This window comes from Olea europaea, unplaced genomic scaffold, assembly GCF_002742605.1.
Source record: "Olea europaea var. sylvestris unplaced genomic scaffold, O_europaea_v1 scaffold926, whole genome shotgun sequence".
Lineage (NCBI taxonomy): Eukaryota > Viridiplantae > Streptophyta > Magnoliopsida > Lamiales > Oleaceae > Olea > Olea europaea.
In genome coordinates this window covers 11,102-33,052 of record NW_019267745.1, presented here as the reverse complement: position 1 = coordinate 33,052, position 21,951 = coordinate 11,102, and the positions used below count along the sequence as shown (strand labels likewise).

Below are 21,951 nucleotides of genomic sequence, written 5' to 3'. Positions count from 1 at the left end.
ATCCCCCTTTCCCTCATACTTGAGGATCTTAGGGGGTATGAAATTAGCTGGCATTGGGAAGCTTCGGATCTCCCTTAAGAAAGGGAGGTTATCATCATCGTCGTCAATCTCATAAGATCGACAGGGCCCATCTGACCCTTCATCATCTTGGATGTCCTGGGGAGGTGGAGATGCTTTTCCTCGACTCTCCCAATTGACTGGGTTCCTCCTCTCTCTCCTATTTCTAGGAGGAGGAGGGAGAGCATGTTCTTGTTCGTGATCCAGACGAACTGATCCTCTTGCTGAGCGGACCTTATTGGTAAGATCCTCCCCTATCCGATCAAAGACGCTTACCGACCTTTGGTCCTCGTGTTCTTGAGGAAAATTGTCCCCCAAGCGTGGTTCTGATGACTGACTCCCTTGCACATAAGATGTCGCTTCAGCGTTCATCTCCCTTTCGAGTGGGCGTTCTGTATGCCGACTTATGTTGCCTCGAGAGTGAGATAAAGGGATTTCCCGCACCGGATAAGATCCTTGGGGCCTTTGATAGCCCTGGTGACCCTGGGCTTGCATGAGGAGTTCCTGCATCACCATATTCTGAGCTGCTATGTCTCTCATACCTGCAGCTATCTAAGCCATTCCTTCAGTGAGTATGGCTGTTCTTTCGCCTCGACGATGCCGGTGATGTGGTCTCTGATGAGTAACATTGTTATGGAGTACCTCTTCTTCAGAGGCCTCTCTCATGGGGGTTGTCGTCTTCATGGTTGTAGCTCATCCTACCTCTTTTTTCAAGGGTAGTGAGAACTTGGATTGTAACTCGACTTTGTTCTTTTTCAAGAATGCCCCCTTTTCAGGGTTAGTCGCTAGTTTTCAGGTAACTTCTCCGATGGAGAATGCAAAACTTCGAATGGGGAGTGCTTCCCACAGACGGTGCCAATCTGTTGACCCCGAAAATTGGTCCTTCTACATGGCCAACTGAAAGCTACTCCACGTGTTCCTCCCTGCGCACAATCAGCGAATAGTCAGGCGCACACGGTCGAAACCAGCGGGGATGGTGGCGGCCGTATACACTCCGACGGTCAAGTCAGGTTTGAGTGATCGGAACAGTACCCAGGGGCTATACAAATCAATGATAAAGGGGGAGGAGAAAATATATAAACTTGCTATGGAGTGCTATGTAGTAAGAGTTTCATTACCTTTGCCTCTTGCCAAATCTTGGGTATTTATAGGTGGTATAAACCGTTGGATGTGGAACGCGTGTATACATCTGATGGTATGAAGCGTCCGCTCATAGGCGTCAATCAGCCGTGTTTGTAGAGTGGGCGGACAGTTTGTGTCTTTTGAGTTGAATTGACATAAAGTTGATAAGTCACATCAACTAGCTTCATGGAGACGTCAAATCAATTTAAGCCTTAGGTGCAGGACAAATCTCAAATTGGCGGCGGATCTTCTAACCGGGGTCTACTTGATCTCGACCTCGGAGGCGAGATGCTTCAGCAGATCAGTAGTAGGAATCGCTATATTACTTCGGAGACACTTCGGAAGGGTCGTTTTCAGGTCGGAATATGTGGTGCTGCGCGGGGTCCACTTGACCTCGACCTCGGAGGCGAGATGATACTTTGGTATCCGAGGCGTGTAAAATTGGAGCGTAACAGAAACATAAACGAATTTAAAAAGATTGGGCTACTCCTTTTAAAAAGGTTGACCTTTTAAGATGGAACCACAAGTCTTACATTAGCAAATTCATTGTATCCATGTTACGATAATTACACTGTTCTTAAATCATTTACTTTCACATTCATCCGTGATTTCATAATGTAAAGTGTTTATAAGATGCAGATCAGCTTATGGCAATAGACCGCACACACCAAATAAAATATGAAACTTCACGTGTTTAATTTATATAGCACCATTCTTGAAAAATGATGCATGAACTTCCTTGCAATCACTACATGGTTATCTGTTATCACCATGTGGCATTTTGAAACTACAGTGCAATATACTAAATGATGTTAATACTTTGCACGCACTTATATCTACATTAATTAAAAAGAGAAGATTGAGGAAAAACTTTTGAATATCAAATTAACTCTTATATTTTATTTTATTACTTTTGAAAACAATGCCCTTAATTATGAATGTACCATAGTAGTTAATAATTATATTATAACTCCAAAAATTAATTATAATTCAGCTTCGTGTTGTCTCCATTAAGTATAAAATGGGAAAAAAATCTAAATTCTATTCTTTTATTTGAAGTACTTAAAATTATATGTTAATCAAATTAAGTTTTAATCACTTAAAAATCAAAACTCATCTATCTAATATAACATTTTATGATTATAATAGAATAGTTAAGAATTGAAATTTATTGTGAAGGATAACAGTTGAAGATGAAGTAACAATTATGTGAGAACAGAGATGATTGTTGTCAATCTTAAAGACCTTAATAAAATTAGGAGAAAAGAATAGAATTAGGAGTTATTTGCTTTAACATATTTGCAACCTCTATCCACATCTACCTTAGGAATTAGAAAGAAATTTGTAACACTTTCAGATTTATATTAAAAAATATTTTTTTTATTTTTCTGCATTAAATATTAAATAGGTGATTTTTTTTTTGGGAAAATCGTTGATTAAAAATAAATGCAATATAGTCGACTTTTATTAAGTATTGAAGGTAGAGAAAAATATGTTACTAGGATAATGAAATTTTCATTTCAAGTCATTGAATTGGTTTGGTACCTAATATATAATGAGGAAATTACACCCTGCCAGGGTTTTGAAGTTCACTGTGTATAGATCATGGGCCCAACTTTTCTAGTCAAATATCTGGTATTAGATTAAAAAATAATTATTATTATTTAAAATATGCGCGATTCGGTTGTTAACGTGCTTCAAATCTATCTTTCTTCCTTCTCTTACCAAACGAGAGAAACTACCCCAAACCTCTCCCTACGATTTGTGATAAACCACTCCGCAGTTAAGAACCTCACGAAATCTCCGGTTAGTTATCCTGCTCCGGTCTGTCAAGGAAATAATCTTCGTCACATACCAAAGCGAAGTGAGTATATTCTTCCTGTACCCCGTTACTCTGTTAAAAAACTTCCCATTTTACGATCGACAAAAAAATGACTAAACCCAAGGCGATAAACATCCATGTCATGCCAGAAAGGAGAGGAAAGAGGAAGCACAAGGAAAGCCCAACGAAATCCCATATGAAAAAGTCTGCGTCGTTGTCTGTGACCTTGCGAAAAGTCCAATCGAACATGGTATGTTGATTTTTATGTACTGTTAATACATTAAGTGACGGGTATTGATTGAATAATCGTTAGTTAACATGTATTGAAGACGTATTGAAGATATGTGACCTTGAAATATGTTGATTTCGTTCCGTCGTTGGAATGGGGTAGGGTTTGCCATTTTGAAAGCAGAATGTTTGTTCATTTGATTTTTTGTTTTCGATGTTATGAATAATCTGTTGTCTATTCATGAATAAGCATACATTGGGAATCTATGACGTAAATGCATATGGGTATGATCGCATGTGACCTTACTGTAATGGGGATTGAGCTCTGAATGTGATCTTAATATGTGAATGAGACTGAAGTTTGATGTGAATATGTGACCTGTGTGAAAAGACTTTGTTTGCCTGTGATCCGACTGTTAACAAGGTTGATAATGTGTTTTTAGCTATACGATGTCCATTTCACCTATATGTGACAAAGTGTGTGACCATTTCACCTATATGTGACTAGGTATTCTCAATGCAAAGACACTCATATGTACATCTACTGCTTTCCATCACAGTTGTGGCTATAATGGTTGAGGATCAAACCAAATTTAAAAACAAATGAAAAATATATGTCTGGGTTCTCATTGTTAATAACATTTGGTAAGAGTGTCCTCAGCTTGATGTTGCATGATCTCTGCTTCATAAGACATGTGGTTCACTGTGGGATATGAAATTGGCCCCATGATCACTTGAAAATTTATGTAAAAGTTGTTACTTATAATTCTTAATAGGGTTGAGAATGCGACTGAAACCTGTTGAGAATATGTGGCCCGAATGAAAAAACTTTGTATGCCTGTGAGCTGACTGTTAACATGGTTGATGATGTGCTTTAGTAATATGATGTCCATGTGTGACCAATTTTACATTTATGTGACCTGAATTTAACCTATATGTGACCATATCACCTAAATGTATTTCCATTTCTGTCATTGAATTACAGTACAGGTACTTAACAATTTTACTATTATTAATGCTTTATGTAGGTCTGGCACTTTAAAATACCTGAAAAAAGTTGGTTTCCTGGCAAGACTACCACCTCTATGTACAAGGGTGTTCCCACCACTATACAATCAAAGTTAAGCCAAAGCTAAAAACAGGTATTGAGGGGCACATGCTTTGCCCACTTCCTGGATTGCCATGAAATAGTGATTCAATCACAATTGATTCACTACTTCCTTCTAAGGCAGGTTCAACACCCGAATGAGGAAGAAATATGGTTTTATATTTCTGGGCGATACGTCAGCTTCTCTATATCTAAGTTCTGTTTGGTCACAGGATTGAGATGTTCAAGCATACAGATACTCAGGTTTTTGAAAATAAGCACTCAAAGTTGAAGGACAAATACTTTTCACAAGTAAATATCGTCACACATGAAGATGTGAAGGACACATTTCTGTCTGCATGCCAAATGCCTGATCTCGATCTGGTTGAAGCCTTACCAGATAATGATGTTGCAATGTTCGGGGTTTTATATTTCCTAACTGCCTATCTCTTTCCCCATGACTACAAGAAGGTTGTCGACCACTTCCTGTTTGTTCTTGTTGAGGACTTTAATGAAATAAACAGTTTTCCATGGGGCAAGCTGCTATTCCAAATTACTCTGGGTGCATTGAGAGATGGACTCAGCAGGAGGACCCCACACTATAGGCTACGAGGAATGCTTGTAGCCTTCCAAGCATGGATATACGAGACTTTTCCCAGTCTTGAGGGCATCGTGGTCACCAGGATATCGAGGGTGCATCCCCGCATTGTAAACTGGATAGCAGATGAGCAACCATTAACTGCCAAATTGGAAGGACCTGACTGCTTCTCCAATCCTAAGGTAAAGTTCCAGTAAGCGTCATGCAATTAATACTGAATTTTTGACTTTGCATTCATATAAACAACATATTGTATTGCAAATTGTGATTTGTGACTTGGAACTGTTGTAAAGTGAAATGGTAATGCCATACATGAACGCAGTCTAATACAACAAGCCGATCCAGCCGACGTCCTCAACCGAGAGCCGAAGAAGAACCAAGCGCAGGACGGAGAGGTCTGTTGAAGATGTCGATACTAGCGGGAAATAGGTTCCATCAATCCTACCGTTGATGGACAGTAATATTGGACAAGCTCACTCTTCAGATGATGACGGCAATTTTGTTGCTCCTCCTCCAAGACGGCAGGAGCCATCCGCCCGTGGAAAATCCCCTGTTGTTGAAGGTCCTACAGCCGCTCATCATTCTCAAGAGGAGCCACAATCTCATGGGGCACAAAGGGATGACGTAAGTTGTTATTTTAGTCAGCTCTCAATATTTCCATCATTGGTCACACTTCAATATTTCCTATGTCACATTTCATACACATTAGGTCGCAGATAGACCAATGTGCATTGTATGTTGATGGTTGGTCACAAATATGTCGTAAGCAACATATAATAATCAGTTATTCATTTTTGTCAGGCTTTTGAGGTGTTGCGTGTGTAAGTATCCGAACTCTAGGCAGATAATAAAGTGTTGAGGATGGAGCTTGAAGACATCAAGTCACATATGTCACCTTTGAACGAAGGGAAGACTAACAAAATGGATGACATTATTTAAATGCAAAACTATATTAAAAGTGACCTAATGGATATTCGGACGAACATGCAGTTTCTATTTGAGTCTGTGTCAACAATGATATCCAGTACAATGGACGAGATCATTAGACGGTCTGGTGATAGGACAAGCGAGCATAGAGTAGGACAAAAAGAAGCTCCTGGAGTTGGAGATCAAGAACATCATGGGGCTAATGGATCTGAAAAGGCTCAGGAGGTAGTCACTTGATATATTTTACATTTATGTAAAATAACATAGTTCATTTTGACATTTTCCATTCAGCATGCAGGTGGAAAACGTAGTATCAAATGTCGACAGAAAAGGGAAGGGCAAAATGGACCTAAGTGATGATCTTCTCTTCTCCCTTGAGCTACCATCATTTGATTTGGGGATTGAATTTACCCCACCCAATGTTTTGCATTCGGAGGAAACTTAGAAGAGGGTAGATTCCATCATATCTAATGTGGTGACCGCAACAAAGACTGTAGAGAATGAGGTATTTACATGTTCCAGTAGTCGTAGATCTCAAATCACACATACCTCCAAACCATGTTATATTATTAGGTCACGGATCACACACACTTCAGATCATGTCCTATTCATAGGTTACATTTCACATACATTCCAAACAATGTCGCTTTCATAGGTCACAGATCATACACAATACCAACACATGTTCCAGTCATGGATCACAGAGCACAGATACCTTCAAGCCATGTCTCATTCATAGGTCACAGATTAAACACAAATTCGAATCATGTCACATTGTTAGGTAACAGATCACAGATTCCTTCATCCCATGTCCTATTCATAGGTCACAGATAACATATTTTCCAAACCACGTTTTATTTATTGGTCACAGACCACACACCCTTCCAAACTATCTTCCAATCATATGTCACATAATACAAACACATTTACACTAGGTCACATGTATAGGTGACAGACCACATACAAACTACGCCACAGACAACTCATGTGCCGTATTTTCAATCTATTTTGTAACCTACTGCAATAACATACAAGGATAACCTACTGCTGAACCAACCTCAGAATTACCAGTTAAGCGGTTTTAAGGCCATCGAGGGTATTGCAATCTCTTTTTATTGTCAGACAGGAGAGAGGAAAATTATTCAAACACGATGAAAATGTTGTCATTTTCGAGGATTACGAAGACAATGTTGACGAGTTGACAAATCGGCCTTTATAGGTTGGTTCCAAAGGGGGTACAAATCAAAAAACAAGTACATTTCGTACCTATCTGTCAAAATTTACTCAATACACAGTTTGACAAAACACTTGTAACCTTTAGTGTTGGTTACAGGAAAAAGTTTAGCGAGGAAGATGATGTCATCAAGCCTACTTTTCTAATTGGTTCATTCCCAATAGGTCATAAGACCTAGTTCCATGAGCTTATAAATTTGGAGTCATCATTGAGTGGTGCGGTACAATTACGTTTACCCACTCAATTAAGTTACATTACTTTTTTTAGAATTCTGATTTCTTTCGTACTCGTTAAGAAGAGTATCAGGGATGATACAAACATGTCACATTTCATATTTTAACTAGTCATAGAGTCACATTTGATACAAACAGGTCACATTTTATATTCGTATCCAATCTGGAGTACGCAATGCTTACATCTTTTCTTCTCATTGAAACAGCACATGGATGCCTGCTTCTACTTCATTCGCCAGATAGCAAAACTTGGCAAAAATGTGAAATATAGAGCTACTACTACAAACTCATGGTTCCAGATGAAAATAAAAGACATTTTTCCTACCTTCATGAAGGATCCAAATGTTCTGCTGTCAGAGTCAAGCCTGCTTGAGGTTGCAACAGGTCACAGCCTCCCTTTTAGCTCACCCTGGGCCGATGTTGACTTTGTGTTCATGTTGATCATACCCACTAATAAAGCACATTGGATGCTTAGCCGGTTACAATTCAGAAGTCATACCTTGACTGTGTTCAACTCGACAGGTAAATCTTATCGTGATTGGAAGGTTTTGCAAGGTATTGAGCCGTACGTGAAGGTATTGCCTGCTCTAATGAATACCCTGGGAATTTCAAAGAAGGATCCTGATTATCACGAGCTAGAAGCCAAAGAATTGAAAGTGATCATTGATGATACACTCCCTCAGCAAACAAATGGGTAAGTCTGTGACCAATATTTACAATGCGTATATCCTTTTGATGGATTCATTCATAACAGTCTATCATATGTTCTGCAGTCATGATTGCGGGATATTCGTGGTGTTATATGCCTTGTATCTTATCCGTGGTGGTAAATGTTCCATTCCCCAGAAGTTTGATGCCAGCAAGTTCAAAACGAATATTGTTATGCTGCTCTACAAACACCGACAGGTTTACACAAAGAAAGTGAATCAGCCTATGACGGGGGAAGCAATTGTTATAGAATGAAAAGTGGCTTTAGATTTGTTAGTGAAGACAAGGATTTAGTTTGTGAATGCTATGAACATTGCATGCATCTAGTCAATAAAGTTCATGTAATGAATTGTAACTCGAAACCTTTGATTTGCCGTAAAGGATATTAACGTGTTTAGGTTCATGATTTATCCATCTTCGATTATATTTTAAAGCTAATTTTTACATAAATTGTGTCAATTATACAGATTCTTTATTTCTAACAGCGACACGTAGTCGATGAAACATGTCATATGGTACAGCAGACATGTCACATTTGGATTCTAAACTTGGTCACAGATTTACATATCACGTTACACATACCTTTCATACGACACTTCACATGTCACAGCACATGGGTTACATATATTCTGATTTACGTAACTCGTACGTGTCCATACTTCATATCACATATTCTCATTTCAGGTTACATATGGTATGTGTCCACACTCCAGGTCATATATTCTCATTTCAGATTACATATTCACAAATCAGGCAACTTTTTCATACGACATGTCAGACATTACTGGTTACAGCACACAAGTCACATATCTGGTATCAGGTTACATATATGGTCCAAATCTCAGAGAATTATTATTCTAACTCCAAAGTTGATAGACAATTAACTGTAAGTTAATCAATCTGAATGCATTCTTTAAAGAGACTATTTAAAATAAACATTATCCTTAAAAGAATATCACCTATCTATGAAATATTTGTATGTAATTCTATCGGTCATTTTAGCGTAATGGAGCCAAGCTGGAGCATCTCCTACGGTTGTGACCCTGTCCTCCACAACGTCCGCATTTTGTCGTCGATCTCCCTTCTCTGGATGATCTCTTTCTTTTCTCCGTAGGTCTTCCACAACTCCTCTTTTGGTTAGGAGGTAACACTATTTCTGGCTGTACTTCTTCTGGCACTGTCCATTCCTCTTGATTTCCAACTGGATATACAGAATCTTGGTATGCATTCAAGTACGCATCTCCTGTGTAATAATAGGAACAGTAATCATATGGATCTCTTCTTGTGTTTGCAATTACAGCCAAAACGTGTGGACACGGTAACAAATCAAATTGTAAAGTCCTGCAAGTGCATGTTCGTTGCTCAATATCGACGACAAACGCTGACCTTCCGTTGCTGACAGAAAACACTGTCTGGTTTGAAGGAGATACTTGCATGCATATAACAATAGTCAGGTCACATGTAGTTGAATACATGTCACATATACTCCAACGTGTCGGTCACGCATGAATGACTCATATCCCTGAGTTCATTCACAGATTCAGGAAGCATGTTACAAATGAAGTTCATACCTCATTTGGTAGATAGACATGCATCAGAATACAGAGTTGATAGAGAATACACAGTTACATCACATACCACATCACTTAGGTCACAAATTTGTTCCATTCACAGATAGCTATGAAACAGAATACGGAGCTTCAAACTTAGTTTATTAACCAGGTCACAGAATCACAAAATAGGTCACATCAGATTTGATACATTACAGTTCAAGATACTAACACTTACATTGGGTCACATATACATCTCAATGTTAAAATATAAAAAATTATCCTCAAGTTGCTTCTACTCATTACAAAGTTTTATATTTCAAAAAAAAAAAAATACTCCGGATTTTATTTCAAACTAAAACCACAAAATTAAAGTCACGAGATTAAATAGTATTATATATGTAAAGGCCATGGCAACGACGGTGGACACAAATTCATAACAGTAGAACTGATAGGCACAAATATCAATAGTAATGATTATCGAATTGATAATCAACAAAATTTGTTTAAATAGGGGTGGCAATCAAACTCGTCGACTTGAGCCGCTCGTAGCTCAGTTCAAAAAAAGCTTGAGCCGCCCGGCTAGAGGTTCGACCCGAACCCCATATTGGGGCGCTGAGCAAGTCCTGAGCCAACCCTTGTGGCTCACTGGCTCGGGCTCATAAGCCTATATTTAAAAAAAAATACCAAAAAATAATAATTTAAAGGCAGCAGGTTACTGCCAAACAAGGCAATAGGGGTTGCCTTTTTCATATTAAAAAAAATAAAAATCAAAACAAAAAGCCTACTCAGCTTAACTCGAAAAGGCCCCAGCTGAAAGCTCTGGTCGAGCCAAATCTTTTTTTTGGAACTTGGGCCCAAAAAAAAGCTCGATTGTTTTACCCGAGCCGAGCTTGAGCCTCGAATTTCTGCTCGTTGACATCAGTGTAAATAAAGGCAGGCTCGGGATTTGTGAATTCACGAGTAAGGTGCATGAATAGTAGATATGATTTTTGCTCAATTATATAAACCAATTATAGACATGAATTGAAAGCGTGAATTAACATAAAAAATTCACACATCACCAAATTAATTTTAGTACATGCGATGGATAATTATATGATTATAAAAATTATTTACCTTCTAACTAATTTACTTTAATTTTGGAAGGATCATGCTAATAACGTGTTATGAAAGGAGATAAAAAGAAAGAAGAGAATAAAAGTCAATATACCTCATGTTTTATTAAAAACTAAAACCCTATAGTTATAGGGAATGATTATGGATACAATGGTATTAATTTCTCGAACTGCAGGGATACAATTGTCATTTACTAATAATCTTACTATTAGCAACAGATTTTTTCATATTTTTGAAATAAATATTATTATTAATTTATTGTTGTTTGTGTTAAGCATTTATATTATTAATGTGTGGCATGGAAGCTAATTCATGATTATGTGTTTGTATATGTAGATGGAGCACTGAGTAAGAAGGAAAATTCAAGATTAAGTTCATGTTCATCTTTTTTTAAAACAAAACTCCTTAATTTTCATACTCATTTTCAATCGTACAACAAAATATTTTGCACTTAAATAAAAAAAATCCACTTTTTAACCACACATTCCTTAAAAAACAACTATTAAAAACAAATCTTTTCTTAATAATAGCCATCAAACAAGGGCTAAGTGTTGATAAAATTTGCTTTTTTTTTTTATCTGATTTAGAATTATAATACTTTTACTATATTAAGTTATTTTTTTTAGACAATTTTCAATTGTATTTTTCTTCACTTATGCCTCTCGTACAGAAAAGCCTTACAGAACCCAAAAAGAAATTTAAAATTTCTGGAGCTACAGTAACCTTTTTTTTTTTTTGAGTAGCCAACATAAAATCTAAAAAAAAAAAAAAAACATGAGCCCACTTTCCTAATACGCAGTGTCCCACTCATTTTCCCCCGATTTGTTTAGTTCACTGCTCCCGTCGAAAGTGTAGGCTTCACCACCGGAAAATCTGAAAGTCTAGTACATTTCCCCCGACTCCATCGAAGATGGTGATGCTCAACTCTGACGAAGATGGTAATAATTTCTCTTTTTTTTCTCCCCTTTCTTTTCATTTGGAATTTCCTTATGCTTCTCATTTGCTTCCAAAGTTGGGCATGAAATGATGAAAAGTAATCTGTGGCATGAAAGAATAAAGAAACTGCTATGTTATTCTTTATTTCAAGCTACAGATTTAGGATAAATACTTTTATGTTTAATGTTTTCAAATCTAATTCTACATCTAACGTGAAATATCAAGAATGCTAAATGGCTTAGACGTTTGGGTGTGCTTAAAAAAAGAAAGGATTCCATCTTACAGTTGAAACAATATTTCTTAGACCATTATACAGAATCAATGCGACATTTTACCAAAGTGCTCTTTATAGTTCAAGCTTTTTATATAAATGTGATGAGGACATCCAGTTTTTTTATTTAATTCTAGTCGAATCTATTTCATTTTGGTAGACTTTATTCTATTATGGATTTTTATTGGACTTATATTGGCCCAAGCCTATTTTAGCTAGAGTTTTGGTTTACTATTTAAACTTATTTTTCCATGTAATTTCGTGAATTGGTGAATGAATAATATTTTGGTGGCTTGTGACGAAATTCCCTTCCTCCCCGTTCTTCTTCTCTCTTCCTATCTTCTTCTTCTTCTTCTTTCCCCATTATTTCCTTCAATTCCCCCTTTCCCATAGATCCGTTCTAACATTCAATTAATTGCTCGAGTTGGTGTTGCATCAAATTTGGGTATTTCCTCTTATACAATCCAAAATTTCTTCTTATTTTCTTCCCAAAATTTGTTGGAACAGCACAATTGAAAAAGATTTAGCGTAAAAGTAGCATTTTTCATTTTTTTAGTTCTATGTCTTTGTAAAAAAAAAAAAAAATTGTGTTATTGTTCACATGTACTATTCACATCCGAAAAATTCAATTTCGTCAGTTTCTGAAAAAAAAATCGTTACTGTTCATCGTATTGTTCACAGTCGGAAAATTCAGTTTTAGCATTTTGGTTAGTTCAAAAAAAAAATTAGGTTTTAGAGTTTTAGCCTTTTAGGCGTTTGCTGCTGCTAAATGTGTTGTTTTATAAATTTCATCCCTAACAATCAAACCCTACTTACATTCAGCCTACATTTGTGATCAGCCTACCTTACGTTAACCCAACCCTATAATAATCCATATACCCACAGATAATTATTACCCGCGAACCCATTCCTTTTATCAAGACATTTGGGCCATAAACTAGTTGGCCAAATTACTCCTAATCCCAGTTAAAACTTGCTCTCACTTAATCCAATTCAAACCCACAATCCATTTCTCCTCAGTCACCACGACCACCATAAGCCACAGTCACCAGACAAATTGTTCCACCTACACACAACCCAGACGCAGTACACCCCTTCACTTCCACACTCAGGATAGAAGTCATAGTTACCTACACCACCACTTGCCGCCGCCAACACCACAACAAGAGGGACAGTTTCTACATATACCACCAGCAAAACTAGAACAACAGTCACTCATATTCACAGAAAACTACCTTAAACGAAGGAAAGTACGCAATTATATCCAGAGCCCATGTGTCAGCAGTTCGAGCAACTAAATGACAGGAGTCATTGCCCTCTATTTATTGTTAGTTTACACTACTTCATTTTAAGATCGCATGATTTATATTACTTGTGTTGCTGTTATTTGATAATTTTAGCCTTAAAAATTCACTTAATCAGAATTTGTGAGTTAACATCAATTGTTACCCGATTACCCCCATGTGATTAGACCTTTCGAATAGTCATTTGTATCCTTACTTTCTATTTTATTTGCATCATTTTTTATTATCTTGTCACGTTCGGCCCTATGTGATCCCATCTTTTTTTTAAGTAACTTAACAATAAAAAAATTAAAAAAAATTAAAATAAAAAATTGCTATTTTACTGTTGGCACCCGTTGTTTGTTGATCTCATCTAAGTAGTGCATTTCACTTAGCTTGTGTTACTTTGTATGCATTTGCGTAGTGGTCAGTTACTATCTATAGTTCTAGTACCCTTGTCATGGATCCGTCCCAAATTGAGGCCCTCACTCAACAGTTGACACAATTACAAAATCAATTAACGGTTGTCCAAACTGAGGTAACTGCCGCTCGTGAGGAGCATAAAGCCCTAGCCGCTACGTTGAACAATCTTGATCCAACCCCATATTTGACTGAAGTTGAAAACTCTGAAATTTCCATTAATAGACCTCATCGTTATCTACAAGGTGGTTGACACCATGTCAAATATGATCGTAGGGATGGAAATCAGGCTCGTGGATGAGAACAGGAACATCACCGTCATGGTAACCAGTCTCTCCCTCGCCACGAGGAGCATCTTTTTCGAAAAATTAAGTTAGATGCCCCTATATTTGATGGTTGCCTAGATCCTAGTGTATTTAATCAAAGAAAAGTATTTACCTCAATCTTACAGGGGTAACTTGCTGGATCAATGGAATGTACTTACGCAAGGCAATCGACTTGTAACCGAATACATTGCTCAGTTTGATGAGTATCGAATGAGATGTCAGGTCGTTGAGGATAAGGGCATGACCTTGAGTAGGTTTAGGCAACGCCTAAGGGATGATCTTAGACGTGAGCTTGTCCTTAGAGGCATCATCATTCTTGATCACGCCTACTTTTTCGTTCGGGACCCGCATTGCAATCTCTTCTGCATCCACTCCATCCCTAAGTCTATTTTAGGGCCTCTCCTTCTAATGCTGCCCCTGCATCGGATAGTAAATGTAAATGTTCTGAGGTTTCAAGGGCATCCTCTTGTTTACAACGCTTCAATTGTAAGGGTTTTGGTCACATTTCTTCTAAGTGTTCTAGCCGAGCCTAGTTATGGAAGAGCGTGAAGGTATAGTTGACGAGTCATTAGAGGACTAGGTTCATGAACCTATGTTGGAAGAGTTTGATGACTTGGAGGATAGTGAAGATATCTTCTTAGGTTGTATTCAGACTAGTTCCCTTATTCCACATAAGCCTCGAGTCGGTGTCGTCCACCAGCCTAGGGATGCTGATGATTGGCGTTATCATGCTATCTTCCACACTTACATCAAGATCAATAACAAGGACTGTAAAGTTATTATGGATAGTGGCAGCTGCATTAATGCGGTTTCGATGGCTACTATATCCCATCTTGGGTTAAAGTCGGTTCCTCACCCTCAGTCGTATAGTGTCTCCTGGGTTGATACCTTTTCTATAGCTATCAAAGAGTGTTGTCTAGTCTCTATCCAGTTCTTCGAGAATAAGGACCATATATGGTATGACCTCATTTCGATGGATGTCAGGCACATCATTCTGGGACGACCTTTGTTATTTGACCTAGATGTAAACATCTATGGTTGATCCAATTCTTGTTCTTTCATGTTTAATGGAAAGAAAATTCACTTTAACCCGCTATCCCCAAAGCCTGTTGGCTCACAGAAATAAAGAAGAGTGTGGAATGAAAGGGATTGTATATCATTAGTCCTACAAAGTTTGAGCGTACACTTATTGGTGACTCAATTGTGTTCGCTTTGGTAGTCATGGAGGTTTCATCTAACTCCACAATAAAGAGCCCTGCTGAAGTTCAATCGTTCCTTCCATAGTTTCGAAATGTCTTTCTAGAGGACCTACCTGATCATTTACCTCCTCTACGGGACATTCAACATGCCATAGATTTCGTCCAGGGGCATTCCTTCCAAATTTGCCTCATTATAGGATGAATCCTACCGAGCACGCTGAACTCCAAAAGCAAGTGGATGACCTCCTTCACAAAGGATTCATTCGTGAGAGTTAAAGCCCATGTGCTGTCCTCGCCCTATTGACGCCTAAAAAGGATGGTTCTTGGAGAATATATGTAGATAGTCGTGCTATCAATAGGATTACAGTGAAGTATCGTTTTCCCATTCCTAGACTTGACGATATGGTAGATATGATGGTTGGTGCTACAATCTTTTCGAAGATTGATCTGAATAGTGGATACTCTCAGATTAGAATTCGCACAGGTGATGAGTGGAAGATTGCTTTTAAAATGAAAGATGGTCTTTATGAATGGCTGGTCATACCTTTTGGGCTAAGCAACGCGTCGAGTACCTTTATGCGGGTAACGACACAAACTCTTCGACCTTTCATGGGTAAATTTCTTGTTGTCTACTTTGATGATATTCTCATCTATAGTAAGACTAAGGAACAACACCGTGACCACCTTACACAAGTTTGCTCTACCCTACGTGCAACTAATTTGTATGCTAACTTCTAGAAGTGCTCTTTCTTCACCGATACAGTCATTTTCCTGGGGTTCATTGTCTCTTCGACAGGGGTATCTGCTGACCCTGCCAAGGTTCAGGCGATTCTTGACTGGTATGAACCTAAGACTATTCATGACGTCAGGAGCTTTCACGACTTAGCTACATTTTACCATCGCTTTATCAAGGGGTTTAGCACTATTATGGCGTCTATTATGGAGTGCATGAAGAAAGTGGAGTTTCATTGGACACAAGAAGCAGCTAAGGCCTTTAAATTGGTCAAGAAGCAAGTGACGAAGGCTCCTGTCATGTATTTTCCTGATTTTTTCAAAGTCTCTGAGGTCGAGTATGATTCGTCCGGGGTAGGTATAGGCTTAGTCTTGAGTCAAGATCGTCACCCTCTTGCCTACTTCAGTGAAAATTTAAATGAGGCCGAACAACGGTACTCGACTTATGATAAGGAATTGTATGTTGTCCAGGCTTTACGCTATGGGCGCCACTATTTGTTGCCCCAAGAATTTGTTCTTTATTCGGACCATGAGGCCCTCCGTTACCTCAACTCTTAGAAAAGATTAAGCTCTAGGCATGGTCATTAGATTGAATATTTGTAGGCCTATTCATTTGTTTTAAAACATAAGAAGGGCGTGGAGAACCAAGAGCTGATGCTTTAAGTTGTCGTGTCTCTCTTTTGTCGATCATGAGCATCAAGGTCATCGATTTTGAAAAGCTGAAGGAGGATTAAGAGGCATGTCCCGATTTTAAGAATATCTTTCTTGATTTGTAAGGTGGACAGTCAGACACCACAGATGGCTTCCGGCTTGAGAAGGGTTACCTCTTTAGAGCCAATAAATTGTGCATCCCTCGAACTTCAATGCGAGATTTCATAGTGTGGGAAATTCAAGTGGGAGGTTTAGCCGATCACTTTAGGCGTGATAAGACTATAGAGGAAGTTGAACGTCAACTCTATTGGCCTAGTTTGAAGAAAGATGTGGCTAAGATCATTAGTACATGTAACACTTGTCAATTAGCCAAACAGAATTGGCAAAACACAGGCCTATACACTCTTCTTCCCATCCCCAATTATCCTTGACAAGATGTTAGTATGGATTTTGTGTTAGGACTTCCATTCACCCCAAAGAAACATGATTTTATTTTTTTTGTTGTCGATCGTTTCTTGAAAATGGCTCATTTTATCCCCTATAATAAGACCTCACATGCGTCCAAGGTTGTCATATTGTTCTTTAATAAGATTGCCAAATTGTATGAGCTTCCTAAGACTATTGTGTCCGATAGGGATGTTCGTTTCACTAGCCATTTTTGGATAATTTTGTGGGAAAAGATGGGTACCATATTGAAATTTTCTACGGACTACCACCCTCAAACTGACGGTTAAACTGAAGTAGTTAATCATAATCTTGGTAATTTGTTACGATGTCTGGTTCAGGAAAATCTTCGTAATTGGAATTTGATCCTTCCTATAGCTCAAATTGCGTATAACAGTTCCATAAATCATTCATTAGGTTTGAGTCTATTTGAAGCTGTTCATGGGTATAAGCCTAGGAAGTCGTTGGATCTCATTCCTATATCTCCACAGGCTCGAGTGTCAGTGTCAGCCGAAGTGTTTGCATAACATTTTCGTGATTTGCATATTGAGATCAATAAAAAATTTGAAGCCAGTAATGTAAAATTTAAACTCCAACCTAATTTGCATAAACGGCATGTTGTATTTAACATTGGGGGTTACGTTATGGTCCGCATTAGGCCAGAGAGGCGTCTACATGGATCTGCGTCCAAATTGCAAGCCCGTAGTGCTGGTTCTTTTAAAATTTTAAAGCAAGTTGGTCCAAATGCATATGTTGTTGACATTTTACCCCACCTTGATTACCACTCTACTTTCAATGTTGAAGAGTTAGTTGCTTATAATGGCCATTTAATTCTCTCAGATGATCCTCTATTACCTCCTTTTGTGGACCTTGATCCTGATTCTTTGGCCCCTTCTAACCTACTACCACTACTCACAACACACAAAAGATAAAATTGATGCTATTTTAGATGAAGAAACTGTGTTAAATAATGATGGAGAGGTTCAGCGCTTCCCTGTTCGTTGGGTTGATCGACCAGATTCTGCCTGTACATGGAGTTCTAGAGAGACACTACAGCAATTGGATCCAGATTTATTGGAGCTTTATCGGAGTTAGCAGGATCTTCCTTGGCCCAGATCGCCTCCCGTCCACCCAGAGGGAGTTGGTGAGGACACTAGATTCAGACCTCCGCTGACACATTTCTACAAACGTCGGAAGAAGCTTGCCTAACCACTCAACTTATGGTTAGGAGATTGACTGCAACCTATATTGATTTATCCACTCGATAGGGTTGAGTTTTCCTCCTAACTCGGGAGAGTTGATGAGGACATCCAGTCTTTTTATTTATTTCTAGTCGAAACTTATTTCATTTTGGTAGACTTTATTCTATTGTGAATTTTTATTGGGCTTATATTAGCCTAAACTCATTCTAGTTTGGGTTTTGGTTTACTATTTAAACTTACTTTGCCATTTAATTTCGTGAGTTGATGAATGAATAATATTTTGGTGGCTTGTGGCAAAATTTCCCTCCTCCCCGTTCTTCTTCTCTCTTCCTATTTTCTGCTTCTACTGTGGCATCTTCTTCTTTCCTCATTCTTTCCTTCAATTCCCCCTTTCCCATAGATCCGTTCTAACATTCAATTAATTGCTCGAGTTGGTGCTACATTAAAATGTCCATGAATTGGTAAGGTTTCAGAAATTTTATGGTAATACTGAATTTATGTAAGGTTTTTAGCATCCATATTAGTTTGATCTAGTCAAGGCTAACTAGAGACCAGTTAAAGCTACATATGGATGACGGTTTTCTTTGGCTTATTGTTATTTTGTAATTTGTCCGAACTCATAATACATTTTGAAGTACTTATTACATTGTAATTTGTTTGCTGAACATTGCATTCAATTGTGTTGCAGCAACAGGTTTTGTGGAAGACACACGCGATGAATTTTTGGTAGATAGAGATGCCGATGAGAATCTTGAGAATAATATGATATCAGTGGAGAAGGAAACATTAGAAAAAGATGGTATGACAGTGCCTGAGGTGCCAGAGGCGGGTATGATGTTCAAGGATGAAAAAGAATTGTGAGATTTCTACAAAAGATATGCATATCATATCGGTTTTCCGGTTAGAAGAAGGAACTCGAGAAAGGAGAATGACGGAAAAATGAAATATGTGATGATTGCGGGAATGGGAATGCAGAAATGGGATGGGAAATTTCTTTGAAATGGGAATTCAGAAACTAATGGGTCTTATTCATATTTGTGCCAATTCAAAGCGTTATATTTGAATCCTTTTATGAGGAGTAACAAATACATATACATCACATTTGTTCAGATTGTTCTAGATGCAAAAATAGCAGAATTGTCCCATTCACTGCTACATACACAAATACATAAACATCACATCCTTTTCACAGCTTCTCAACAAGCTCGTAAATTATCCAATTTTAGAACTGCACAACGCAAGAAACATAGCAGAATTGTTTATTGAAAAAGCCGAAAATCTTGTAGTTTCAAACCATGTACAATAGGTGCAAAAAAACCCATAAATATTTTGTTCAAAATCCCAAAAATCTAACATTCTCGAAACGCTACATAGATGCTAGTATTTCTAGTCTAAAGCCATTGACGATAACCGGAGAAGACGACAGGGGAGGGCAAAATTGGCAACTTTTTTGCACTGTGGGCGCTCGATAATATGACAAAGGTAAAGATGTTGTCTAACGGATTGACTGTAGCCAGATTTTAGGACGACATCGCCGGCAAGAACAACAGTAAATCTAGTATTTCAGATCACCGGGAGAGATGGGAGGAACCAACAAATATGAGAAAGTGGAGCCTTTATGGGGTTTGTTTTGTTTTCAGTCAAACTCACGTGAGTTGTTTCAAAATGTGCCCATTATTCTACTATTTATTTGTTCATATTTGTTTATTCTTATTTCATTTGTTTGAATTGAAAATGGAGTCGACACGTCATCTGAAGACTATCTGTGAAACGGCTTCTGTATGCATAGCCGAATTGATTTTTCTTATTGAAATGTTTTAGGATTTATATGTTTGAGGTGTAAATGTTGTAATTTGACTTCTATACACTAGGTTTAAGATTTAGGGTGGGTATAACAAAATATTTTCAGTTCTCTTCGAATTAGGACTCTCATTTAACTGTTGAATTTTAAGTTCTGATCAACCAAGAACTTCTTTTATGACTCGGTTGGTCAAATAAATTTTGACCTGGTCAATTGTGCAACCATAAACTTCAATTACTTGTGCAGTTGTGACCTTATTTATTTGTGCATACACCAAAAGGGACCTATACAATTCAAGCACCAATAATTAGACAATATCCAAAATATACAAAGTAATTATTAGTCTCGACACACTTCATTAAGTTGGAAGACTGCATTCTTAAATTACATAAAATCACTTAAAAGCTAAATATTACGTCTCCAAAATTACATCCTTAGACTTACCATCTTTATGCATTACCGCTTCGAACGTCTGGTAATTAGGATCAAGCTAAAATAAAAACTTTTCACCTATAGTTATTTTTTTTACTTAAGCCTACATTTTCACAACATTTTTTTTTTCCATCACAAATTTTATTTAGCCGTCATTAAACATTCAACTCAAAACTGAAACAACTCAATAGAAAAATCAGTCGAATTCTTTGACCCTATAAAATAAGGCGACGATAATCTAACACAAATACATGTTGACTACTTCGTTCACCATAAGCTCTCAATGTACCAAGATGTTGATCATATCAATTGATTTCATTTATTGGCCCATTAAAACTCCTTGAGCTCACAAAAGTATCCATTATCTTGTACAGTATTTGGATAGTCTTGAAAGGTTCGCATGTTCGATCTCTAGATAAACTCTTCAAAATTGTCATGTTCGTTGCATGTTCAAGTATAGTAGAATCACCATTCTGTAATTCTACTCACTACAGTCAAGACAAACTCTTCACCCCAATTGGTGAAGTACTTAAAATCCTACGACCTTATTAAGACAAAGTTCCAACCTCCATTCACGTGTCTGTGACTAAAATATCTCGATTTAAACATAAGGTGTATCTATCTACGTTTCTTTATGCAATCACTCATATTTTATTGCCAAACCGATCGTTGGCCCTTCATTTCATACTCAATTGAACTTAATGTAAAATTCAAATAAATGAATAAACCAATAATGTACTATGTATTCAAAGATATAAAATATTATCTAACTGTTGTAACAAAAACCTTTTTGCCTCCCTTTTGAAAATGAACTTTGCTATTTGTAATTGATTTTTGACACTTTGGTTAACATTTACATTGTTGTCAATTGTCAATTAGATGACAAAATTGTTTGAAATTTAAACTGTCCAATATGGTACTGATACGTAGCAAAGTGTACATAATAGTGTACATATAACCAGGTTCTTTGAAAATATCCCAACAAGGATGACGCTAGCTTACAGAAAACTCAGTAAAAAATCTTTGAAAAATGTTTCTATTTTGGGTAATCTTATTCACCCTACTTCTAGATTATTACCTTAGTTTTATCCGTCCTAATATTGTACAGTGTACCAAAACGCCCTTTACGTACTAAAGTACAATTGCTTGGGGAGGATAAAAAGTGTCCCACATATTGTTGATCGTTCAAAGGAATTTCACTTGGCATATTATTTCGAATCTTAGATTGGAATAATGATATTTAGTATCGACAGTATTAGAATACTAGTGTATGTATCATTAAATGACATTTAGTAAGTGACACTAAATTATAGGCCTAATTAAATGAGTCCATATTCTTACATTTAAATGGTGTATCACTATGTCCAACCTAAAAGTGGGCACTGTATTCTTTCCTAAATACCTATTGGCTTTATTCTTTAAGAAGCCACAATCACATCTGATGAGAATAATATTTGAAAAAGTAAGATATCCTCACAGACAAAAAAAAAAAAAGTTGAGGAAGAAGAAAAAGAGAAACATGAAACTAGACTATACTTCTTTATCTGCAAAAAGTAAGATCTCCTCATA

General features: G+C 37.4%; 1 protein-coding gene across 1 annotated transcript; it reads right to left on the bottom strand.

The window, feature by feature from the left end:
- Positions 1-9,014: 9,014 nt before the first annotated feature.
- LOC111392377 lies at positions 9,015-9,684 on the bottom strand. Its single transcript, XM_023017709.1, has 2 exons — positions 9,606-9,684; positions 9,015-9,445 (listed from the first exon to the last, which is right to left on the bottom strand). Exons 1-2 carry the CDS (start codon positions 9,682-9,684, stop codon positions 9,015-9,017), a joined length of 510 nt encoding a protein of 169 aa, XP_022873477.1.
- Between the last annotated feature and the right edge of the window lie 12,267 nt (positions 9,685-21,951).

Bases quoted from the DNA above. Each gene is read 5' to 3' on its own strand.
- LOC111392377 (XM_023017709.1), bottom strand. From the start codon at position 9,684: ATGGAACAAATTTGTGACCTAAGTGATGTGGTATGTGATGTAACTGTG. The intron at 9,446-9,605 runs GTCTATCTACCA...TATGCATGCAAG, and splicing joins AACTCTGTATTCTGATGCAT to TATCTCCTTCAAACCAGACA.